The sequence below is a fragment of the Bombina bombina genome, chromosome 5 (assembly GCF_027579735.1).
Source record: "Bombina bombina isolate aBomBom1 chromosome 5, aBomBom1.pri, whole genome shotgun sequence".
Classification (NCBI taxonomy): domain Eukaryota; kingdom Metazoa; phylum Chordata; class Amphibia; order Anura; family Bombinatoridae; genus Bombina; species Bombina bombina.
This window is the reverse complement of record NC_069503.1, coordinates 683,108,681-683,134,253: the sequence shown is the minus strand read 5'-3', so window position 1 is coordinate 683,134,253 and position 25,573 is coordinate 683,108,681. Positions and strand designations below refer to the sequence as shown.

Genomic DNA, 25,573 nt, shown 5'->3' with positions numbered 1-25,573 from the left:
ACTACAATTAAATACAATTACATAAACTAACTAAAGTACAAAAAATAAAAAAAGCTAAGTTACAAAAAATAAAAAATTAAGTTACAAACATGTTAAAAATATTACAACAATTTTAAGCTACTTACACCTAATCTAAGCCCCCTAATAAAATAACAAACCCCCCCCCAAATAAAAAAAATCCCTACCCTATTCTAAATTAAATAAATTTCAAAGCTCTTTTACCTTACCAGCCCTTAAAAGGGCCATTTGTGGGGGCATGCCCCAAAAAGTTCAGCTCTTTTACCTGTTAAAGAAAAATACAACCCCCCCGCAACATTAAAACCCACCACCCACATACCCCTAATCTAACCCAAACCCCCCTTACAAAAACCTAACACTAATCCCCTGAAGATCATCCTACCTTGAGTCGTCTTCACTCAGCCGAGCCACCGATGGAACTGAAGAGGACATCCGGAGCGGAAGAAGTTAATCCTCCAAGCGGCGCTGAAGAAATCTTCCATCCGATGAAGTCATCATCCATGCGGCGCTGAAGAAGTCTTCGATCCGGCCGATGTCATCTTCAAAGAGGCGCTGAAGAGGTCTTCTATCCGGGCGAAGTCATCTTCCAAGCCGGGTCTTGAATCTTCCTTCCGCCGACGCGGAACCACCTTCGTCACCGACGGACTACGACGAATGACGGCTCCTTTAAGGGACGTCATCCAAGATGGCGTCCCCTCAATTTCGATTGGCTGATAGGATTCTATCAGCCAATCGGAATTAAGGTAGGAAAATCTGATTGGCTGATGGAATCAGCCAATCAGATTCAAGTTCAATCCGATTGGCTGATCCAATCAGCCAATCAGATTTAGCTCGCATTCTATTGGCTGATCGGAACAGCCAATAGAATGCGAGCTCAATCTGATTGGCTGAAGACTTCTTCAGCGCCGCCTGGATGATGACTTCATCGGATGGAAGATTTCTTTAGCGCCGCTTGGAGGATTAACTTCTTCCGCTCCGGATGTCCTCTTCAGTTCCATCGGTGGCTCGGCTGAGTGAAGACGACTCAAGGTAGGATGATCTTCAGGGGATTAGTGTTAGGTTTTTGTAAGGGTGGTTTGGGTTAGATTAGGGGTATGTGGGTGGTGGGTTTTAATGTTGCGGGGGGGTTGTATTTTTCTTTTACAGGCAAAAGAGCTGAACTTTTTGGGGCATGCCCCCACAAATGGCCCTTTTAAGGGCTGGTAAGGTAAAAGAGCTTTGAAATTTATTTAATTTAGAATAGGGTAGGGATTTTTTTTTATTTTGGGGGGGTTTGTTATTTTATTAGGGGGCTTAGATTAGGTGTAAGTAGCTTAAAATTGTTGTAATATTTTTAACATGTTTGTAACTTAATTTTTTATTTTTTGTAACTTAGCTTTTTTTATTTTTTGTACTTTAGTTAGTTTATGTAATTGTATTTAATTGTAGTTATTTGTAGGTAGTTTATTTAGTTAATTTAATGATAGTGTAGTATTAGGTTTAATTGTAACTTAGGTTAGGATTTATTTTACAGGTAATTTTGTAATTATTTTAGCTAGGTAGTTATTAAATAGTTAATAACTATTTAATAACTATTCTAACTAGCTAAAATAAATACAAAGTTACCTGTAAAATAAAAATAAATCCTAAGATAGCTACAATATAATTATTATATATATATATTAGGGTTTATTTTAAAGGTAAGTATTTAGTTTTAAATAGGATTCATTTAGTTAATAAGAGTTAATTTATTTAGATTTATTTAATTAATATTTAAGTTAGGGGGGCGTTAGGGTTAGTGTTAGACTTAGGTTTAGGGGTTAATCATTTTATTACAGTGGCGGCGGCGTAGTGGGGGGCAGGATAGGGGTTAATAAATTTATTATAGGTGGCGACGGTGTAGGGGGGCAGGATAGGGGTTAATACATTTAATATAGGTTGCGGCGGGTTCAGGGAGCGGCGGTTTAGGGGTTAATACATTTATTATAGTTGCGGTGGGCTCCGGGAGCGGCGGTTTAGGGGGTAATAACTTTATGTAGTTGCGGCGGTGTAGGGGGGGGTCAGATTAGCGGTGTTTAGACTCGGGGTACATGTTAGGGTGTTAGGTGTAGACAGCTCCCATAGGAATGAATGGGATGTCTGGCAGCAGCGAACTTGTACTTTCGCTATGGTCAGACTCCCATTGATTCCTATGGGATCCGCCGCCTCCAGGCTGGCGCTTTGAAAACCAGGTACGCTGGGCCGTAAAAGTGCTGAGCGTACCTGCTAGTTTTTTGATAACTAGCAAAAGTAGTGAGATTGTGCCGCACTTGTGTGCGGAACATCTGGAGTGACGTAAGAATCGATCTGTGTCGGACTGAGTCCGGCGGATCGAAGTTTACGTCACAAAATTCTACTTTTGCCGGTCTCGAGCCTTTGATAACTAAGGCGAATCAGCCTCGCCACAAATACACTGCGGAATACGCAGCGTATTTGAGGTTGACGGCTTGATAACTAGGCCCCATAGACAGAGATTGTTGCTCCGTTGCCCATATGCAGTCAACAACTATGCAAACATAAATCGGAAGGGTAATCTTAGATCTTTACTGCAATGTCTCAGCCTACAATGGAACATTCTACATATAATGCCATATTATTTAAACCAGCTGTTATCGTTTTGATTGTATCGACAAACGAACTATATTGTGAACTGCCCACGACTAGTATCTTGTTATTCTCATTATATGCTCTTTAGATATGGCAAGTTGTCTTATCTTTGTTGCTTTATAGCTCACTAGACTATACTCCTTTTCTTTTTCCAATGAGAACCTAACCTAGGTGTACAATCAGGGGACAGTCAGACATATTAGTTGGCCAGATCTGAATTTTACAGGACACTTTTGCAGACTGGTTAATATGTGGAAGTGTCTCAATATGTTAGACTTAACCATTTGTCTATGCTATAATCAAGTAAAAAAACTCAGCTCTATGGACAGTTTGTAGCTATCTTTTTAATATCATACAATACAGTGCAAGCATGAGAAAACTGAATATTATAATAAAGCAGTAGTTTAGATAGCACTACTAACCGTTATGGGGTTTATAGTTTGATCCCTTACCATATTGGAAGGGTCTTACTGTTTTACCCTAATATATTTTATATACAATGTCACTATTCTGCTTAAATTAAACCTTTGTGCAATAAATTATAATTATTAGATCAAATTGTTATGTCGCCATCGTAATTGTATTCACTTATGATCTTACTTGAACTGGCCTTGTCTTGTCATTAGTTACTCACAGAAATACTCCTTTGTACCCAGTATACTCTTAAACAATTCCCATGTTATTGCCTACTCGGTGCTTTGAATTTATCCTAGTTGTAAAATATATTGTATTTTGTTCATATCAATGCTATATCACATCATAATCAGACTGATCCAGTACTCAGGAAAGATTAGGTTCATATGTACCATATTTATCAATAATGGGCCAGCACACACTTTTAACACCATTGTAAAATAATATCCTAACAATCGTAGTCATTTCTTTTGCCCACTATATGTTACTTTTAGAATCCTTACAACCCCACGCTAAATCGAAACTTGCGAGACACATCCCCACTGTACCTTACCTCCTCGCCTATGTGCTTGGCTATTCGCCCTTTTTTGTGGAATTATTATAATCAATAACTACGCTAATCCCATCACTCTTAACTACAGAGCGAACCAAAAAACATTTTCTCTAATTTCCCTGTACACAATTGAACATGCAAAAGCAGCACAATACTCATTGGGCCATCAGACGTATACTTATCCCTGTTTAATATAATTCAATCTGGTTATATAGGTGTTTAGTACCTATTTTGTTTTGTTTTGTACTGATTTGTTTGTTTGGTTTATATGTTTAACCTAGTTTAAAAAAAAATGGGAAAGTTTGGGGGACAGACCATGAGAAAGCTTTAGTATATTTGTGCAGTTAACATATATTCTACATGCAATGAATGTACCATCATGTAATCTTGTCTCACATCCTATTTAATCACCTATTTTGGAATGTTATCTCTAATTCTTATATAACTGTGTCACAGGATAATATGCTCATGGTAAGGTATCCTTGAAATGAATGCCCTCTCTTTTCATATTTGTTGCAACAAGTGCTCTTTGACAATGTCTATTTGAAATTCCTTTACTGATCCCTTGAATAGCACAGAACAATGTTTCTGTATTCACTTGCATGTTGTAAACCTGAACTTTTCTCAATAAAAAGAAGTTTAAAAAAAAAAAAAAAAAAACATTGCTGGTTGTGCACAACTGGGGAATTGGTAATAAAGGGCTTATCTATCTTTTTAAACAATAACAATTTGCAAGTAGACTGTCCCTTTAAGTTTTTTTCACTCAAAAGGTAAACAGCTTTTAAATGTAAAAACTGAATCCCATCACAAGTGCATTGCAAAGTGACCTTGAAAATACTCAACTCCCCTTCCCAAAAGCTGCATGTTACTGTACCTATAAAAAACTATGACCTCCTGATTTAACAACTTTAACAAGTTCAACATTTTATTTAGATGGTTATTAAGCTTGGAATTCAGTGATTAAAACTGTTCAAATGGTTTCCTGGAACTATGATTTGAAATTCTCACTAGACTGAGATAAACTTGCAAATTTCAATTAAAGGGACACTCAAGTCAAAATTAAACTTTCATTATTCAGATAGAGCATGTAATTTTAAACAACTTTCCAATTTACTTCAATTAAAAAAAAAAGTGCACAGTCTTTATATTTAAAGAGTCACCAGCTCTTACTGAGCATGTGCAATAATTCACAGAATAAGCGTATATGCATTTGTGATTGGCTGATGGCTGTCACATGGTACAGGGGGAGTGGAAATAAAAATAACTTTTAAAATTGTCAGAAAAAAAATCTACTATTCATTTGAAGTTCAAACTAAGTGCTATTGCATTGTCTTGTTATCTTGCATTTATTAATTATGCAAATCTACTGTGTTGACTGGTCCTTTAACTCATTTCTTGCACATCAGAGTTATAAACATTTTGAAAATCAAGTTGATAATTACGTTTGGAGTAAGTTTGTCAGTTAGTAATAATTAGGCAGTGCTTTCAGACATCTACAACACTCACCCTAAATGACAGTGTTATGGCAAAAATAAATAAATAAAAAATAATTATCCTTAAGGAATATAAGTAGAAGCTCAAAACCATAGGTTGTTAGTTTTTTTTTTTTTTTAGATTGAATCATAGCAGCCATTTGTAGTCAGCAATCTTGATTTGTTCAAATCTATGCCGCCACTTCAGTGGAAAGACCAATGCCTCCAGATCATTTCCCAATGTCCCTGTGTGGCAGACACACCAAGAGGCTCCACAACTTGTTAGGTGTGGCTTTATTTAATACATATGACACTTTAGTGTTAAAGAGACACGCAGGCAATAAAGATAGTGGCTCATCTATGCTTAAAGGGACAGTCTAGTCAAAATTAACTTTCATGATTCAGATAGGGCATGCGAACTTTCCAACTTACATTTATCATCAAATTTGCTTTGTTCTCTTGGTATTCATAGTTGAATGCTGAACCTAGGTAGGCTCAAATGTACATTTCTAAGTCCTTGAAGGCCGCCTCTTATCTGAATGCATTTTGACATTTGTTTCACAGCTAGACAGCGCTAGTTCATGTGTGCTATATAGATAACTTTGTGCTCACTCTTGTGGAGTTACATAGGAGTCAGCACTGATTAACTAAAATGTAAGTCTGTCAAAAGAACTGAAGTAAGGGGGCAGTCTGCAGAGCAATGGGTAATAAAGGTATTATTTATCTTTTTAAACAATAACAAATTCTTGAGTAGACTGTCCCTTTAAATCTGTCATGGGGTCCCACTGTGTCATAGATGATTATTGTGTTGGGGTATCTAGGTGTTATACATTGCAGAATGTTGCCAGGTCTTGTTAAACATTTCTGCTGGTCAGGATTATGAAAGGTATTTCTGATAGGCCATTCTGTGTGCTGCCCATAGATACATAATGTTCCCATAACCATCAGGGTAATCGAAAGTTAATTTGGTACAATATATGTGGATATTATTGTGTGTTGCAGGGATCACATGCAGCAACATAAACCTAGTATTAAAGTACTCACTAGGCATGTGCATTACTTTGTTGTCCTGCATTTTGTTTCACTAAATAACAAACTAATGCACATGCCTACTACTCACCATGCTATTGTTCTCCTCCTGTACCTGTAGCTCTCTTTAAATCCGTTCTCTTATTTAACTCATTACAGAAGCAAGTTGGTGAAGCTCTGCGTCTTTATACTGGGCGCTGCTGTCTTGGCATGAGTGTATTGTTGCACTCAGTGATAGAAGCAGTGAGCTTTCACAGATCAGTGACAATGCTGGCTTTTGACAGCGGTACCTTGCACTTTGGATTAGCTATAACAATAGAAAGCAGAAGAGTTACATGTTTGCATTGTTTAACCTAGTTTAAAAGTTACATAAGTAAATATAAAGAAAACTTACAGCTCCCGCTCTGTGTTGTTCATGATATGTCTTGTGAAGAAGACAATAATACCACTGTTCTGTGAATGTGCACTGCATCTGTCACAAGGAACATGAATACTTATACTTTATAATGGGGATGCCCAGTGTGAAGATGCAGAACTTCAATAATAAGGAATTGTGAATGGTTAAAATAATATAACAACAGCTTTGAAGAGAGCTGCAGGCCCAGGAGGAAAACCAAAAGCATATTGAGTATTAACTTTTATACTTTAGTTGTACTCAGCAGTTTAAAGTCCCTTTAAAGTGATGGAAAATCCTAGTGTTTGTGAAACGCTAAGATTTACCATTGGAACAAATAAAGGGGACTTTCATTCATGAAGTATAAAATACTTCATGATGAAAGCTCCTTTATTTAGTGTTTTTTTGTGATTTAGCTAATTTAATGTATTTAATTGTAGTGTAGTGTTAGGTGTTAGTGTAACTTATGTTAAGTTTTATTTTACAGGTAAATTTGTCTTTATTTTAGCTAGGTAGTTATTAAATAGTTAATAACTATTTAATAACTATTCTACCTAGTTAAAACAAATACAAACTTGCCTGTAAAATAAAAATAAACCCTAAGCTAGATACAATGTAACTATTAGTTATGTTGTAGCTAGCTTAGGGTTTATTTTATAGGTATTTTGTTTTAAATAGGAATAATGTAGTTAATGATAGAAATTGTATTTAGATTTATTTAAATTATATTAGAATTAGGGGGTGTTAGGGTTAGACTTAGGTTTAGGGGTTTATAAATTTAATATAGTGGCGGCGACGTTGGTTGCGGCAGATTAGGGGTTAATAAGTGTAGGTAGGTTGCGGCAACATTGAGGACGGCAGATTAGGGGTTAATAAATATAATTTAGGTGGTGGCGATGTTAGGGACGGAAGATTAGGGGTTAATAATATTTAACTAGTGTTTGCGAGGCGGGAGTGCGGCGGTTTAGGGGTTAATATGTTTATTCTAGTGGCGGCAATGTCCGGAGCGGCAGATTAGGGGTTAAAAACTGTATTATAGTGTTTGCGATGCGGGAGGGTCTCGGTTTAGGGGTTAATAGGTAGTTTATGGGTGTTAGTGTACTTTTTATCACTTTAGTTATGAGTTTTATGCTACAGCGTTGTAGTGTAAAACTCATAACTACTGACTTTAGAATGCGTTATGGATCTTGTCGGTAGAGGCTGTACCGCTCACTTTTTGGCCTCCCAGGACAGACTCGTAATACCGGCGCTATGAAAGTCCCATAGAAAAAAGGGTTTGCAAAGTTTACGTAAGTGGGTTTGTGGTAAGGCCAAACAAGTGTGCGTTGCCCCTAAACCTGCAAGACTCGTAATAGCAGCGGTAGTGAAAAAGCAGCGATAGGACCTGTTAACGCTGCTTTTTCAGCTTAACGCAAAACTCGTAATCTAGCCGACTGAGTTTAAAATATTCAAATATACTAAAAATGAATTTTGTAAAATCTGCATATACAAACAAGCACATATCTAACCCAATGTATTAGTCCACAAAATATAGGGATTTTAAGCTCTGTCCAATCTTGCATTTCAGCGGTTTAAATGGAGGTCCAAAGCTCTGGTTGCAAACCCTCTGCAACAAAAAAGAAGAGACCCTATGTTTTTAGGTTAGAATTAAAAATACACTTTAAATAGACAAATGGTTACTCACAGAAGATTAATTTGTAACAGTTTGATTTGAATATCCTCGTCACATAGGCACCATTCTGTTCAGTTCAATTAACCCCTTAATGACCACAATGTACTCTGTATGTTACTGGCCGTTAAGGGTTTTTTCAGGACATAATAGCACAAGTCTAGCAAGAACACACTATTAATCCACTCCCTCCAGCAGGCTTTGTGGAATAGAGCAGTCTCAACGCTGGTGGCAAGACCGCACTATAAAACAATCAAGTCCCAAAAAAAGGCCAGTGACATACAGGGTACGTCACTGGTCCTTAAGGGGTTAAAAATATAATTATAGTAGTGAGCACAAACATAATTTTTTTAAAAATATGTGATACATTTTAAATACACTCTTTTAGGTGCAAGAGACGGAAAATAAATAACTTTATGTTCAAATTTTATTCTAACAGGCCTCCGGTGTATCTGGAGAAAAAAGCTTTAACTACACTAGCCCACCTCTGTGATGGTGATGCCAGAACTGGGCTGAATGGCTTGCAGCTGTCTATACAGGCCATGGTAGCTTCAGGAAAATATACACAGAAAGACGCTATGGTTATTAAAGAGGAGCAAATCAAGGAAGGATTACAGCGCTCTCACATTCTATATGACCGAGCTGGTGAGTACGCAAAACAGCTTTTCCTTAATAAGGTACGCTGGGGATTAAGCATGTTCTGGTGTTACTGATACAACGTCAGCGAATTGAAGATAACTTTCAGCTTAGCAAGTAAGAAGAGCTATACATGCCCATATCTAGTTTAAGAGTAGCCACATCTGGGATTTAGCTTCATACTGATTCAGTTTCTTTTTTTGCTGAAGTTATGTAGTTAATAATTAAACATTAGTTTCAGTAGCAATGTAAACAACTTTTTGATCTGAAAACTTTTTATATAACTATTTGCATTTTCTCCCATTTTTAAACCATTTAAGTGTATTCTAAATTTATAACAAATGAAAACATGAAAGGATTGGTCAGGGATTTAAACTCCATGTTCCTCATAGTACTCATAGTTAAGATATGGACAGTGTGCATCCTAAATCATATCTGTTTTAAATTTATTTATTTTTACACCACTTCCCATGGAAAATCGTTTTGTTGAACTCCAACAAATCCCACTCAGAGGCCAGTGATTGGGTGCAGTCATGTGATTGCTGTTTTCAGTTATCTCACCGCCTGTTTCCTGATCAGAGTCAGCAGTTCTCTCAGGCTATTGAGCGGGTTTTATCTATGTGTTTGCACAGAGGTTAGGAAACCGCAGGTTAACAACTGCTGCCTCTTAACTAGGGGTTGCCCCACAAGGGCTCTAAAGCTTCTTCCGAAGCTTAATAAATGGAGCCCATGAGTTCCATGGCGATTTGTGTAGAAATTACTCTTGCTCTAATGAATTTAAGCATAGTAAATTTTGTACTAGAATGCCGCTTAAAGTACATTTTAATTTGTTGCATGAAAACGTATATGTGTGTGTGTGTGTGTGTATATATATATATATATTATATTATATATATATATATATGCGTGTGTGTTTGTCTATATATATTTATATATAGATACATGTATGTGTGTGTATATATATATATATATATATATTATATATATATATATATATATATATATGTGTATATATATATATATATATATACATGTATGTGTGTGTGTGTGTATATACACGCACATACAGTATCTCTACAACCCCTCACATTTTTTGTAAATATTTTATTAAATCTTTTCATGTGACAACACTGAAAGAAATGAGTTTGCTACAATTTAAAGTAGTTAGTATACAGCCTGTATAACAGTGTACTTTTGCTGTTCCCTCAAAATAACTCAACACAAAGCCATTAATGTCTAAACTGTTGGCAACAAAAGTGAGTACACCCCTAAGTGGAACCTGTCCAAATTGGGGCCCAAAGTGTCAATATTTTTGTGTGGCCCCCATTTTTTTTCCAGCACTGCCTTATCTCTCTTGGGGCATGGAGTTCACCAGAGATTCACAGGTTGCCACTGGAGTCCTCTTCCACTCCTCCATGATGACATCTTGGAGCTGGTGGATGTTTGAGACCTTGCGCTCCCCCACCTTCCGTTTGAGGATGCCCCACAGATGCTCAATAGGGTTTAGGTTCTGGAGACATGCTTGGCCAGTCCATCACCTTTACCCTCAGCTTCTCCAGCAAGGCATTGGCGTCTTGGAGGTGTGTTTGGGGTCGTTTTCATGTTAGAATACTGCCCTGCGGCCCAGTCTCCGAAGGGAGGGGGATCATGCTCTGTTTCAGTATGTCACAGTACATGTTGGCATTCATAGTTCCCTCAATGAACTGTAGCTCCCCAGTGCCGGCAGCACTCATGCAGGCCCAGACCCATGACACTTTCCACCACCGTGCTTGACTGTAGCAAGACACACTTGTCTTTGTACTCCTCACCTGGTTGCTGCCACACACGCTTGACACCACCTGAACCAACTAAGTTTATCTTGGTCTCATCATACTACAGGACATGGCTCCAGAAATCTATGTCCTTAGTCTGATTGTCTTCTGCAAACTGTTTGCAGGCTTTCTTGTGCATATCTTTAGAAGAGGCTTCCTTCTGGGACGACAGCCATGCAGACCAATTTGATGCAGTGTGCGGCATATGGTTTGAGCACTGACAGCTGACCCCCCACCCCTTCAACCTCTGCAGCAATACTGGCAGCACTCATACGTCTATTTCCAAGACAACCTCTGGATATGATGCTGAGGCATGTGCATTCAACTTCTTTGGTCGACCATCGGCAATGGCCTTTCTGAGTGGAACCTGTCCTGTGAAACCGCTGTATGGTCTTGCCCACTGTGCTACACCTCAGTTTCAGGGTCTTGGCAATCTTCTTATCAGCCTAGGACATCTTTATGTAGAGGGCAACAATTCTGTTTTTCAGATCCTAAGTTCTTTGCCATGAGGTGCCATGTTAAACTTCCAGTGACCAGTATGAGAGAGTGTTAGAGTAATAAACACCAAATTTAACACACCTGCTCCCGATTCACACCTGATACCTTTTAACACTAAGTCTATGGGTTTTACGTATCAGGACATAACAATCATCTGGTCCTTAGCAGGTCTTAACATTAGGGTAAATTCAACTTCAGATGAACAACAACACATGACATGTTTGCCGTGCCATGATTTCTTTAACACAAATAAATCCAAAATGGATAAGGCCATGTGTGAAAAAACTAAGTACACCATATGATTCAATAGCTTGTAGAACCACCTTTAGCAGCAATAACTTGAAGTAACAGTTTTCTGTATTATGACTTTATCAGTTTCTCACATCGTCGTGGGAGGAATTTTTAAACCACTCGTCTTTACAAAGTTGCTTCAGGTCCCGCCACAGCATTCCAATCGGTTTGAGGTCTGGGACTTTGATTGGTCCATTGCAACATCACCTCAATTATTTTCTTTTTAGCCATTCTGATGTAGATTTGCTGGTGGTGCTTGGGATCATTGTCCTGTTGCATGACCTAATTTCGGCCAAGGCTTTAGCCGTGGGACAGATGGACTCAAAATTGACTCTAGAAAACTTTGGTATAACAGATGAGTTTCATGGTGGACTCAATGACTGCAAGTGTCCTAGGTCCTGTGGCTGCAAAACAAACCCAAATCATCACCCCTCCACCACAGTGCTTGACAGTGCTATGAGGTGTTTGTGCTGATAGTGCTGTGTTTGGTTCTCCGCCTAACTTGTCGCTGTGCATTATGGCCAAACCTCTCCACTTTGTTCTCGTCTGTCCAAAGGACATTGTTCCAGAAGTCTTGTGGTTTGTTTAGATGAAACTTTGCCTTGCTGCAATGTTCTTTTTAGAGAGAAGAGGCTTTCTCCTGACAGCCCTTCCATACAAACCATATCATGTTCAGGATCTTTTTCTAATTGTACTGTTATGAACTTTAACATTTAATATGCTCTAGGTTTTTTTTGTGTTTTTTAGTTTTTCTGAGCATTTCACGGTCTGAACTTGGGGTGAATTTGCTGGGACGTCCACTCCTGGGAAGATTGGCAACTGTCTTGAATGTTTTCCTCTAGTAAATAATCTTTCTCACTTTAAATTGTTTGTAAATGGCCTTATAACCCTTCCCAGATTGATCGAAGCAACAATTGCTTCTCTAAGATCATTGCTGATGTCTTTCCTCCGTTGCATTTGTGTTAACACACACCTGAATGCAACTACTAAAGACTTAGGCTTTATAGAGGTGGTCACACTTGCTGATGATCAATTAATCAGGGCATTTGATTAGCAGCACCTGGCTGCTTCTAGCCTCTTATTCCTATAGAAGCAGTAAGAGTGTACTGAGTTTTTTCACATAGGGCTCATAATTTTGGTTTTATTTTGTTAAATAAATCATGACACAGTGTAATATGGTCATGTGTTGTTGTTCATCTGAGGTTGTATTTACCTAATTTTAAGACCTGCGAAGGACCAGATTATTGCTATTCTGTCCTGATTACATAAAAACCAATGGTTGGTTCCTGTTCTGAATGAAAAATGTAAAAAAGAAATATGAATATATTTGTGAGCTGTGTCACTGTCTACTAATAAAGCAGTTGGAGTTCTTATCAACCAATCAGTTCATTAGGGGGCACTTCTTGTTAGCTTCTAAATAAACATCTTTAACTTAACCCTCCCCCCCCCCCCCCATAAAAAATGTTTTTTAACATGATTAAATAGTGCTCTTTTTTTTTTACACAGGATAAAAATGTTTTGTGTTTACTACCCCTTTTAAGAAACTTTAAACTTACTAGCTAGTATGACTTCAGGGCTTGTCTTGTAGGGGACAGATTACATAAAATGTGAGAAGTAATTAGAATGAAATCTTGGATAGAGGATTTACAACTTGTGATCTCTAATCTTTAGAGTAAGTAACAGCTATCATCAAGGCTGTAAATGTTGAATGGGAAAAAAATAAAGCTGTCAGAAAAAAGTATTACAATTACTAAATGGGAAATGGCTATAAAATAATGTTAGAAGGGTGATAAATCTGAATGTACTGGTTGCACTAACTTAAAGGAACATTGGCAGAATTCTTTACTTTTGCATCCAAAATAGAAGAATGTGAAAAATATATTTGAAGTACATTACCATTGATATTGATTTTTTAGTACATCTGGGTGACTAGGATTAGGGAAATGGTTCATGACTTCCTGTTTCACAGGGGATATAAATATGAGGTAGCGCATAGACCGAATTCCCTCATTCATCACAATGGGTAAGACCAAGGAATATAGCTTTGATGTGCGGGCAAAAGGTTTTGAGCTTCAGAAATAGGGAAATGGCTTTAAGAAAATATCAAAAGCATTGGAAATGCCCATTTTCTTCATAAATGGAAAGAGTCCACAGCTGCATTCATTTCGTTTTCTGAATTCAGAACCTGGCCACCAGGAGGAGGCAAAGACACCCCAGCCAAAATGGTTTAAATACTCATCCCACTTCCTTCATGTCCCCAGTCATTCTTTGCCTTTAGTTTCAGGAGGTTGGCAGAGAAGTGTCATAAGTTTTTAGATAGTCTTTTATGGAGGGTAGTACTCTTCGGCATGGACTGTCAGTCTCTCAGTCAGAGCATAGGGGAAAGTTAGAGTCCGGAGATGCAGGGAGAGTCTTTCTGCGAAACCATCCCCGACTCATATTAACAGCTCCCACAAGCAATCAGCGTTGACAAGTTTTGCTGCCTGCTTTCTTCTCTCAAGTCTGTGGCAGAAGCGACGCTACTATCTGTCACACTTGAAGGGCCGTGTTCCTGTTCCACAGCGTAGATTCCGGTAAGATCCGTTTCATTTTACTTTCATCATAGATGTATTGTAATGGCTATTTTGGAACATAACAGCCTATGTCTAATGACGTAGCCTTTACGGTCGGGCATGCTATTATTTCATGGACTGCATGTATTACCTTGTGACCGGGCGTGGTCATGTTTTTAGCTCTCTATTTCTGCATTCCTGACCGTGTGGCGACCAGGAGATATTCTGGACCGCTGGTGTCTGGCTCACAGGAGGTGTGAGTGTCCCAGCCATTGGGGGTGTAAGGTGCCATTTAGATTTTTCTTATTGTTCCATTTTTTATCAATATCCCAGTTATGGAGGATTCTGAATTTGTGAAGACGGATGTCTCTGATTCGAGATTCTACTTCTTGCGAAGAATATAATTATCCCGGTGGATACATGCCCATCATTTATGTTCTGAATGCCTGTTTTTAGAGTGCTCTATTCCTCTAGATCGGGGGAATCAGGGGTCCGCTGAGCCATCCGCCTCTGGGATTCCATTTACCACGAGGCATGTTCCCTACCACCAGCTCTTACTACGCATGCAGGTAACCAAATTGCTGCTTATCCTTCTATGGAGAGTGCTCTGTTCCCACCGGTGTTTACAACATGGTTCTGCATGGCCATATCTTTGGCGCTGGGGCCATCTGCACCTCCCGGAGTGGTGCTTACGATATTGTCCGTGTTCAGTTAACTGGGGCTTATCAGGCGTGGGGATCGATTGGTCCCAGTTCAGCCCCTCCGGAGGAGCAACTGCCCTGAGGCCTCATGGGGTCAACCTTCGGGACCGGTGTCTTCATTTGTCCCGGGCGGAAGTATGTTGCGCCTTTTCGTTATAGACTGTTGCGCCTTCGTGTTCTACTGCGGCACGTTTTGGCATTGCTGGAGGGATCCCACTCTTAATGGGGGGGATTTCTCAGTCTTCCTCTTCGACTGGCTTGCATGATTAGACATAAGGGGATGAGGTAATTCTTTTATAGTCTTTATTTGAATATCCGTTTCCAGTTCTGAGCTTGGCAGATTCGGATTCCTGTTGGGGGGCTGGTCCTGCGGGTGTGTCTGTTCTTCCTGGGCGATAACCTACAAGTTGCCTGATCTTTATTTAATCCGGCGAGGATAGATTTTCTTTGGTTTAGAGCTCATGTTGTTGTAATATTTCCTTCTGAACTTTCTTCTCTAGAATTGATACTCGCAATTTTGTGGTCACACACGGTTTACTTTTACAAAAGTTTGTTTAAAGCGTGAGGACGTGCTAGTCCTATGTTTGTCTGTTGTCTATCCCTCCATCTCAGGGGAGACTCTATGTGGCCTTGACAGTGCTGGTCCTGACTGATACAAATCCTTCTGTCTTTAAGGCCTAGTTCAGACATGTGGCGCCTTTTATGCCTGGCTGGTCTGGTGAGGGCGCGCTAGTGCTCACAATAGGACTTGTTTTTATTTTACAAGTTTCAGCTAGCATCCTGAGAGGACTTGATGATCCGTGTTTGCTTAGGGGCATGGGGGATGGTTCGGTCCTCATTAGCCTATCAATCTAGTCGAGCCGGTCTCCGTTGAAATCCGCTGCAACATGCTCTGTTGTTTTTGCGGGGACTAGAGTTTTCCTTCCTGTTGTGGGTTGGAGGATTAGGTCCTTCATGCTGCCGGTTCTTGGCGGTCTTGCCTTTTAAGGTCTATTTGGGGAGTGTCCTTTAGGGACTTGTTCCATTTAGAGGTTGTCTTCCTTCGAGTCGAGACTTCTGGGCGTTAAGCTAGGGTAGCATGGCCGAGGCGGTCTAAGGTGCTGGATAAGGCTCCAGTCTCTTCGGAGGCGTGAGTTCAGATCCCACTGCTGCCAGATTCATCATTTAATTTTTATTTAGGAAGTGAGGGCCGTGCGGCTTTGTCTACTTCCGAGAGTTAGTTGTCTCATATCGTGGACGATAGGCGTTGTTGTCTCCTTTTCCAAGCGTTTGCTTAAGGGATGTTTCTACCAGGGTTCGGGATGCTCTGCATTCTTCTTCCTTGGTGTGGTCCTCCAGAAAGTTAGTCTGAAAGGATTATGGTGACTAGCATTTTTCTTCTCTCTCTTTCGGGTGACTCTGTTCTCGTTATCATCCCTTAGTCTTGGGACTTCGTGTGAGTTGTCCTTGGGGCCTGGAGCTCTAAAGTGATGGCGTGACTTTGTTGCAGTCTAGCACCGTGTTTGGGGGTGTTGACCTCACTGCTAAGGGTGTTTTCTTCTCTTTAAGTTGGGAATTACGAGTGAGTCCTGTACCCGTTCTCCGGGTTAGCCCGGTATTGTTCCCTCTGAGGTCTGTTTTTCTTCAGACGGGGTATCTTGTGTTCCCTGAGGGTGTTGTTCGTGTTAAGGCAATCTGGGTCCAGGGCCCGCAGAACTAAGTGGCCTAAGGGATTAGTTCCGGCCAAGCAAGTCTTAGGCTTGGAGTTTGAATCCTGCTGTGGCAGTTTTCTTAAGAGACTTATCCTGCGGACTGGTTCGGGACGCCCCAGTTTTTTCGGGGGGAGACTATGTTTGGAATAGGGGCTAGCTCATTGAGCTTGCAAGCAGTAAGGGCCAGGGTTCATATCCACCTTCGGGGTCCCTGGTTTTAAACTTAAGGCCTGACTTGTCCTTTGGATGGAGTGGTGCTCCTTTTCATGGTTTTTTTTCTGTGGATTCAACAGTGTGTCTGGATGATTTTTCATTCGCTCTGTGTTTTGATCAGTCTATGGGCGTCATGTCCTGGGGCATGTGCACTGTTCTTATCTGTGCCCTCCCCAGCTTGTCTTCCTAATAAACGGGGTTTCCTCTCTTTGGAAGGTCGTTGTCCTGCCCTGTGTGTAGGAGGGTTAGAACAGGGTGGCTTTTGTTTCTGTGAGGGACAGCAGTCTGCTGCTCTGTGGAATGCTCTGTTCCAACTTTTGGAAATTGAAATCTCCATGTAGAGACTGTCTAAGAGAGTTTGTGACAGGTCTTCCTAAGGATCTATTGCACTTTCTCTGTTCCAGGTTCTAGTGGGTTCTCCTTTAGGAGTGCCTTATTGGAGGAGCGGATTGGGTTGGCACCTGAGCTCTGTTGGGGTGGGTGAGTCCCCCCATTATTTTCCTGTCCTGGGGGGCCTGTGGTTGGGGTCTTTCTGTTCCCCGGTCTATCAGTCATGTCTGTCGCTTGGGGCTGGTATGGTGTTTAGAGCAGGATCTGTGATCTGTTGAGGTTCTGTTTTTTCTCCACATTCAAAAATCTGTGGGACGGACTGGTGGCTCGTGGATAGCCTGCAATGTTTATCCACTGGTTGGTGGATTCTTAGCAGCCTGAAGGATCCTATTTTAGCTGCTCCTTACTTGCCCTGCAAGTATTCAAGTTTCTGCATCATTTTCGATGACGGCAGCGTGCAGTGTTTTGTCTCCATGGGTTGTACGTCTGATGCTCACCTTTCTGAGCTTGCTGCCCGAGGTTCGGTTCTGAAAATTTAGATATTCATAGCTACCTTTTTCGACTATAGGGACCTTCGTCTACAGTCGTCTTAACTAGAGCACTGTGTTAGAGGAAGATTCTCTTCTCTGTTAGACTTCCAGCCTTAGTCCATGGTTTCTGTTTCTGTGGGGGTCTGGGCGTTGCCTCCCCTTGTTTCTTCAAGACTGGTTGGGTCTCTGTTAGCCTGACCCGGTTTCTCTGGTTTTTGCTCTGTTTAAAGAGACATTATACACTCATTTTTTCTTTGCATAAATGTTTTGGCAGATGATCTATTTATATAGCCCATGAAGTTTTTTTTTTTTTTTTTAAATGTATAGTTTTGCTTTCTTCATGTAATTAGCAAGAGTCCATGAGCTAGTGACGTATGGATATACATTCCTACCAGGAGGGGCAAAGTTTCCCAAACCTCAAAATTCCTATAAATACACCCCTCACCACACCCACAAATCAGTTTTACAAACTTTGCCTCCTATGGAGGTGGTGAAGTAAGTTTATGCTAGATTCTACGTTGATATGCGCTCCGCAGCAGGTTGGAGCCCGGTTTTCCTCTCAGCGTGCAGTGAATGTCAGAGGGATGTGAGGAGAGTATTGCCTATTTGAATTCAATGATCTCCTTCTACGGGTCTATTTCATAGGTTCTCTGTTATCGGTCGTAGAGATTCATCTCTTACCTCCCTTTTCAGATCGACGATATACTCTTATTTTATATACCATTACCTCTGCTGATTTTCGTTTCAGTACTGGTTTGGCTTTCTACAACATGTAGATGAGTGTCCTGGGGTAAGTAAATCTTATTTTCTGTGACACTCTAAGCTATGGTTGGGCACTTTTTTATAAAGTTCTAAATATATGTATTCAAACATTTATTTGCCTTCACTCAGGATGTTCAACATTCCTTATTTCAGACAGTCAGTTTCATATTTGGGATAATGCATATGAATAAATCAATTTTTTTCTTACCTTAAAAATTTGACTTTTTCCCTGTGGGCTGTTAGGCTCGCGGGGGCTGAAAATGCTTCATTTTATTGCGTCATTCTTGGCGCTGATTTTTTTGGCGCAAATTTTTTTTTTCCTGTTTCCGGCGTCATACGTGTTGCCGGAAGTTGCATCATTTTTGACGTTCTTTTGCGCCAAAGGTGTCGGCGTTCCGGATGTGGCGTCATTTTTGGCGCCAAATAATGTGGGCGTCATTTTTGGCGCTAAAAAAATATGGGCGTCACTATTGTCTCCACATTATTTAAGTCTCATTTTTTATTGCTTCTGGTTTGATAGAAGCTTGTTCACTGGCATTTTTTTCCCATTTCCTGAAACTGGTCATTTAAGGAATTTGATCAATTTTGCTTTATATGTTGTTTTTTCTATTACATATTGCAAGATGTCCCACGTTGAAACTGAGTCAGAAGATACTTCTGGAAAATCGCTGCCTGGGGCTGGAGCTACCAAAGCTAAGTGTATCTACTGTAAACTTATGGTATCTGTTCCTCCAGCTGTTGTTTGTACTGTTTTGTCATGACAAACTGTTAATGCAGATAATATTTCCTTTAGTACTGTTACATTACCTGTTGCTGTTCTGTCAACATCTAATACTCAGAGTGTTCCTGATACATAAGAGATTTTGTTTCTAAATCCATTAAGAAGGCTTTGTCTGTTATTCCTCCTTCTAGTAAACGTAAAAAGTCTTTTAAAAACTTCTCATTTTTCAGATGAATTTTTAAATGAACATCATCATTCTGATTCTGATAATGGTTCTTCTGGTTCAGAGGATTCTGTCTCAGAGGTTGATGCTGATAAATCTTCATATTTATTTAAAATGAAATTTATTCGTTCTTTACTTAAAGAAGTCCTAATTGCATTAGAAATTGAGGATACTGGTCCTCTTGATACTAAATCTAAACGTTTAGATAAGGTTTTTAAATCTCCTGTAGTTATTATTCCAGAAGTTTTTCCTGTCCCTAGTGCTATTTCTGAAGTAATTTCCAGGGAATGGGAATAATTTGGGTAATTCATTTACTCCTTCTAAATGTTTTAAGCAATTATATCCTGTGCCATCTGACAGATTAGAGTTTTGGGACAAAATCCCTAAAGTTGATGGGGCTGTCTCTACTCTTGTTAAGCGTACTACTATTCCTACGGCAGATGGTACTTCCTTAAGGATCCTTTAGATAGGAAAATTGAATCCTTTCTAAGAAAAGCTTACTTGTGTTCAGGTAATCTTCTTAGACCTGCTATATCTTTAGCGGATGTTGCTGCAGCTTCATCTTTTGGTTAGAAGCTTTAGCGCAACAAGTAACATCATAATTCTCATAGCATTTTTATTCTTCAACATGCTAATAATTTTATTTGTAATGCCATCTTTGATATCATTAGAGTTGTTGTCAGGTATATGTATCTAGCTATTTTAGCTAGAAGAGCTTTATGGCTTAAGACTTGGAATGCTGTTATGTCTTCTAAGTCTACTCTGCTTTCCCTTTCTTTACAGGGTAATATCGTTTTCGTTCCTTTTGTCACAACAAAGAACAAAAACCTGATCCTTCATCCTCAGGAGCGGTATCAGTTTGGAAACCATCTCCAGTCTGGAATAAATCCAAGCCTTTTAGAAAGTCAAAGCCAGCTCCTAAGTCCACATGAAGGTGCGGGTCCCTCATTCCAGCTCAGCTGGTAGGGGGCAGATTACGTTTTTTCTAAGAAATTTGGATCAATTCCGTTCACAATCTTTGGATACAGAACATTGTTTCAGAAGGGGTACAGATTTTGGCTTCAAGATAAGGGCCTCCTGCAAAGAGATTTTTCTTTCCCGTGTCCCAGTAAACCCAACGAAGGCTCAAGCATTTCTGAAATGTGTTTCAGATCTAGAGTTGACTGGAGTAATTTTGCCAGTTCCAGTTTCTGGAACAGGGACTGGGGTTTTATTCAAATCTCTTCATTGTACCAAAGAAGGAAAATTCCTTCAGACCAGTTCTGGATCTAAAAATATTGAATCATTATGTAAGGATACCAACATTCAAAATGGTAACTGTAAGGACTATCCTGCCTTTTGTTCAACAAGGGCATTATATGTCTACTATAGATTTACAGGAATGCATATCTGCATATTCCGATTCATCCAGATCACTATCAGTTTCTGAGATCTCTTTCCTAGACAAGCATTACCAGTTTGTGGCTCTGCCGTTTGGCCTAGCTACAGCTCCAAGAATTTTTACGAAGCTTCTCGGTGCCCTTCTGTCTGTAATCAGAGAACAGGGGTATTGTGGTATTCCTTATTTGGACGATATCTTGGTACTTGCTCAGTCTTCACATTTAGCAGAATCTCATTCGAATCGACTTGTGTTGTTTCTTCAACATCATGGGTTGGAGGATCAATTTTACCAAAAAGTTCATTGATTCCTCAGACTTAGTAACCTTTTTAGGTTTTCAGATAGATTCAGTATCCATGACTCTATCTTTGATAGACATGAGACGTCTAAAGTTGATATCAGCTTATCGAAACCTTCAATCACAATCTTTCCCTTCGGTAGCCTTATGCATGGAAATTCTAGGTCTTATGACTGCGGCATCGGACGCGATCCCCTTTGCTCGTTTTCACATGCGGCCTCTTCAGCTCTGTATGCTGAACCAGTGGTGCAGGGATTACACAAAGATATCTCAATTAATATCTTTAAAACCGATTGTTCGACACTCTGACGTGGTGGACAGATCACCATTGTTTAGTTCAGGGGGCTTCTTTTGTTCTTCCGACCTGGACTGTAATTTCAACAGATGCAAGTCCTACAGGTTGGGGAGCTGTGTGGGGGTCTCTGACAGCACAAGGGGTTTGGGAATCTCAGGAGGTGAGATTACCGATCAATATTTTGGAACTCTGTGCAATTTTCAGAGCTCTTCAGTCTTGGCCTCTTCTAAAGAGAGAATCGTTCATTTGTTTTCAGACAGACAATGTCACAACTGTAGCATACATCAATCATCAAGGAGGGACTCACAGTCCTCTGGCTATGAAAGAAGTATCTCGAATTCTGGTATGGGCGGAATCCAGCTCCTGTCTAGTTTCTGCGGTTCATATCCCAGGTATAGAAAATTGGGAAGCGGATTATCCCAGTCGCCACACGTTTCATCCGGGCGAATGGTCTCTTCTCCCAGAGGTATTTCTTCAGATTGTTCAAATATGGGGTCTTCCAGAAATAGATCTGATGGCTTCTCATCTAAACAAGAAACTTCCCAGGTATCTGTCCAGATCCAGGGATCCTCAAGCGGAAGTATCCTTGGAAGTATCATCCTGCCTATATCTTTCCGCCTCTAGTTCTTCTTCCAAGAGTAATCTCCAAGATTCTGAAGGAATGCTCATTTGTTCTGCTGGTGGCTCCAGCATGGCCTCTCAGGTTTTTGGTATGCGGATCCTGTCCGGATGGCCTCTTGCCAACCGTGGACTCTTCCGTTAAGACCAGACCTTCTGTCACAAGGTCCTTTTTTTTCCCATCAGGATCTCAAATCCTTAAATTTAAAGGTATGGAGATTGAACGCTTGATTCTTAGTCAAAGAGGTTTCTCTGACTCTGTGATTAATACTATGTTACAGGCTCGTAAATCCGTATCTAGGGAGATATATTATAGAGTCTGGAAGACTTATATTTCTTGGTGTCTTTCTCATCATTTTTCCTGGCATTCTTTTAGAATTCCGAGAATTTTACAGTTTCTTCAGGATGGTTTGGATAAAGGTTTGTCTGCAAGTTCCTTGAAAAGACAAATCTCTGCTCTTTCTGTTCTTTTTTCACAGAAAGATTGTTAATCTTCCTGATATTCATTGTTTTGTACAAGCTTTGGTTCGTATAAAACCTGTCATTAAGTCAATTTCTCCTCCTCCTTGGAGTTTGAATTTGGTTCTGGGGGCTCTTCAAGCTCCTCCGTTTGAACCTATGCATTCTTTGGACATTAAATTACTTTCTTGAAAAGTTTTGTTCCTTTTGGCCATCTCTTCTGCCAGAAGAGTTTCTGAATTATCTGCTCTTTCTTGGGAGTCTCCTTTTCTGTTTGTTCATCAGGATAAGGCGGTGTTGCGAACTTCTTTTAAATTTTTACCTAAGGTTGTGAATTCTAACAACATTAGTAGAGAAATTGTGGTTCCTTCATTATGTCCTAATCCTAAGAATTCTAAGGAGAAATCATTGCTTTCTTTGGATGTAGTTAGAGCTTTGAATTATTATGTTGAAGCTACTAAGAATTTCCGAAAGACTTCTAGTCTTTGTTATCTTTTCCGGTTCTAGGAAAGGTCAGAAGGCTTCTGCCATTTCTTTGGCATCTTGGTTGAAATCTTTAATTCATCATGCTTATGTCGAGTCGAGTAAAACTCCGCCTCAAAGGATTACAGCTCATTCTACTAGGTCAGTTTCTACTTCCTGGGCGTTTAGGAATGAAGCTTCGGTTGTTCAGATTTGCAAAGCAGCAACTTGGTCTTCTTTGCATACTTTTACTAAATTCTACCATTTTGATGTGTTTTCTTCTTCTGAAGCAGTTTTTGGTGGAAAAGTACTTCAGGCAGCTGTTTCAGTTTGATTCTTCTGCTTATAATGTCAGTTTTTTTCATTATAAGTTTTAAACTTTGTTTGGGTGTGGATTATTTTCAGCGGAATTGGCTGTCTTTATTTTATCCCTCCCTCTCTAGTGACTCTTGCGTGGAAGATCCACATCTTGGGTAGTCATTATCCCATACGTCACTAGCTCATGGACTCTTGCTAATTACATGAAAGAAAACATAATTTATGTAAGAACTTACCTGATAAATTCATTTCTTTCATATTAGCAAGAGTCCATGAGGCCCACCCTTTTTTGTGGTGGTTATGATTTCTCCAACATAGGTGTGTCCGGTCCACGGCGTCATCCTTACTTGTGGGATATTCTCTTCCCCAACAGGAAAATGGCAAAGAGCCCAGCAAAGCTGGTCACATGATCCCTCCTAGGCTCCGCCTACCCCAGTCATTCTCTTTGCCGTTGCACAGGCAACATCTCCACGGAGATGGCTAAGAGTTTTTGGTGTTTAAATGTAGTTTTTTATTCTTCAATCAAGAGTTTGTTATTTTTAAAATAGTGCTGGTATGTACTATTTACTCTGAAACAGAAAAGAGATGAAGATTTCTGTTTGTAAGAGGAAAATGATTTTAGCAACCGTTACTAAAATCGATGGCTGTTTCCACACAGGACTGTTGAGATGAATTAACTTCAGTTGGGGGAAACAGTGGGCAGACTTTTGCTGCTTGAGGTATGACACATTTCTAACAAGACTTGGTAATGCTGGAAGCTGTCATTTTCCCTATGGGAACCGGTAAGGCCATTTTCTTAGTTTTAGTATAAGAATAAAGGGCTTCACAAGGGCTTTAAAGACTGGTAGACATTTTTTCTGGGCTAAAACGATTACTTTATAAGTATATTTAGTGGATTATAACTATAAATAGTTCTTTTAATCTTGGGGATGTATTAAAAAAACGGCAGGCACTGTATTGGACACCTTTTTCACTGGGGGCCTTTTCTACAGGGAGTGCAGAATTATTAGGCAAGTTGTATTTTTGAGGATTAATTTTATTATTGAACAACAACCATGTTTCTCAATGAACCCAAAAAACTCATTAATATCAAAGCTGAATAGTTTTGGAAGTAGTTTTTAGTTTGTTTTTAGTTATAGCTATTTTAGGGGGATATCTGTGTGTGCAGGTGACTATTACTGTGCATAATTATTAGGCAACTTAACAATAAACAAATATATACCCATTTCAATTATTTATTTTTACCAGTGAAACCAATATAACATCTCAACATTCACAAATATACATTTCTGACATTCAAAAACAAAACAAAAACAAATCAGTGACCAATATAGCCACCATTCTTTGCAAGGACACTCAAAAGCCTGCCATCCATGGATTCTGTCAGTGTTTTGATCTGTTCACCATCAACATTGCGTGCAGCAGCAACCACAGCCTCCCAGACACTCTTCAGAGAGGTGTACTGTTTTCCCTCCTTGTAAATCTCACATTTGATGATGGATCACAGGTTCTCAATGGGGTTCAGATCAGGTGAACAAGGAGGCCATGTCATTAGATTTTCTTCTTTTATACCCTTTCTTGCCAGCCACGCTGTGGAGTACTTGGACGCGTGTGATGAAGCATTGTCCTGCATGAAAATCATGTTTTTCTTGAAGGATGCAGACTTCTTCCTGTACCACTGCTTGAAGAAGGTATCTTCCAGAAACTGGCAGTAGGACTGGGAGTTGAGCTTGACTCCATCCTCAACCCGAAAAGGCCCCACAAGCTCATCTTTTGATGATACCAGCCCAAACCAGTACTCCACCTCCACCTTGCTGGCGTCTGAGTCGGACTGGAGCTCTCTGCCCTTTACCAATCCAGCCACGGGCCCATCCATCTGGCCCATCAAGACTCACTCTCATTTCATCAGTCCATAAAACCTTAGAAAAATCAGTCTTGAGATATTTCTTGGCCCAGTCTTGACGTTTCAGCTTGTGTGTCTTGTTCAGTGGTGGTCGTCTTTCAGCCTTTCTTACCTTGGCCATGTCTCTGAGTATTGCACACCTTGTGCTTTTGGGCACTCCAGTGATGTTGCAGCTCTGAAATATGGCCAAACTGGTGGCAAGTGGCATCTTGCAGCTGCACGCTTGACTTTTCTCAGTTCATGGGCAGTTATTTTGCGCCTTGGTTTTTCCACACGCTTCTTGCGACCCTGTTGACTATTTTGAATGAAACGTTTGATTGTTCGATGATCACACTTCAGAAGCTTTGCAATTTTAAGAGTGCTGCATCCATCTGCAAGATATCTCACTATTTTTGACTTTTCTGAGCCTGTCAAGTCCTTCTTTTGACCCATTTTGCCAAAGGAAAGGAAGTTGCCTAATAATTATGCACACCTGATATAGGGTGTTGATGTCATTAGACCACACCCCTTCTCATTACAGAGATGCACATCACCTAATATGCTTAATTGGTAGTAGGATTTCGAGCATATACAGCTTGGAGTAAGACAACATGCATAAAGAGGATGATGTGGTCAAAATACTCATTTGCCTAATAATTCTGCACTCCCTGTAGTCATAGGCAGAGCCTCATTTTCGCGCCACTAATGCGCAGTTGTTTTTGGAAAGCAA

The 25,573-nt window shown here is 39.9% G+C and overlaps 1 protein-coding gene across 1 annotated transcript in view; it reads left to right on the top strand.

Annotated features, from left to right (window-relative positions):
- WRNIP1 (WRN helicase interacting protein 1) overlaps nt 1-25,573 on the top strand; it is a 359,165-nt gene that overhangs the window by 105,748 nt on the left and 227,844 nt on the right. Inside the window, exon 4 of the mRNA XM_053714658.1 lies at nt 8,614-8,819. Coding sequence (XP_053570633.1) covers nt 8,614-8,819 — 206 coding nt within the window. The remainder of the gene's footprint in view (nt 1-8,613; nt 8,820-25,573) is intronic.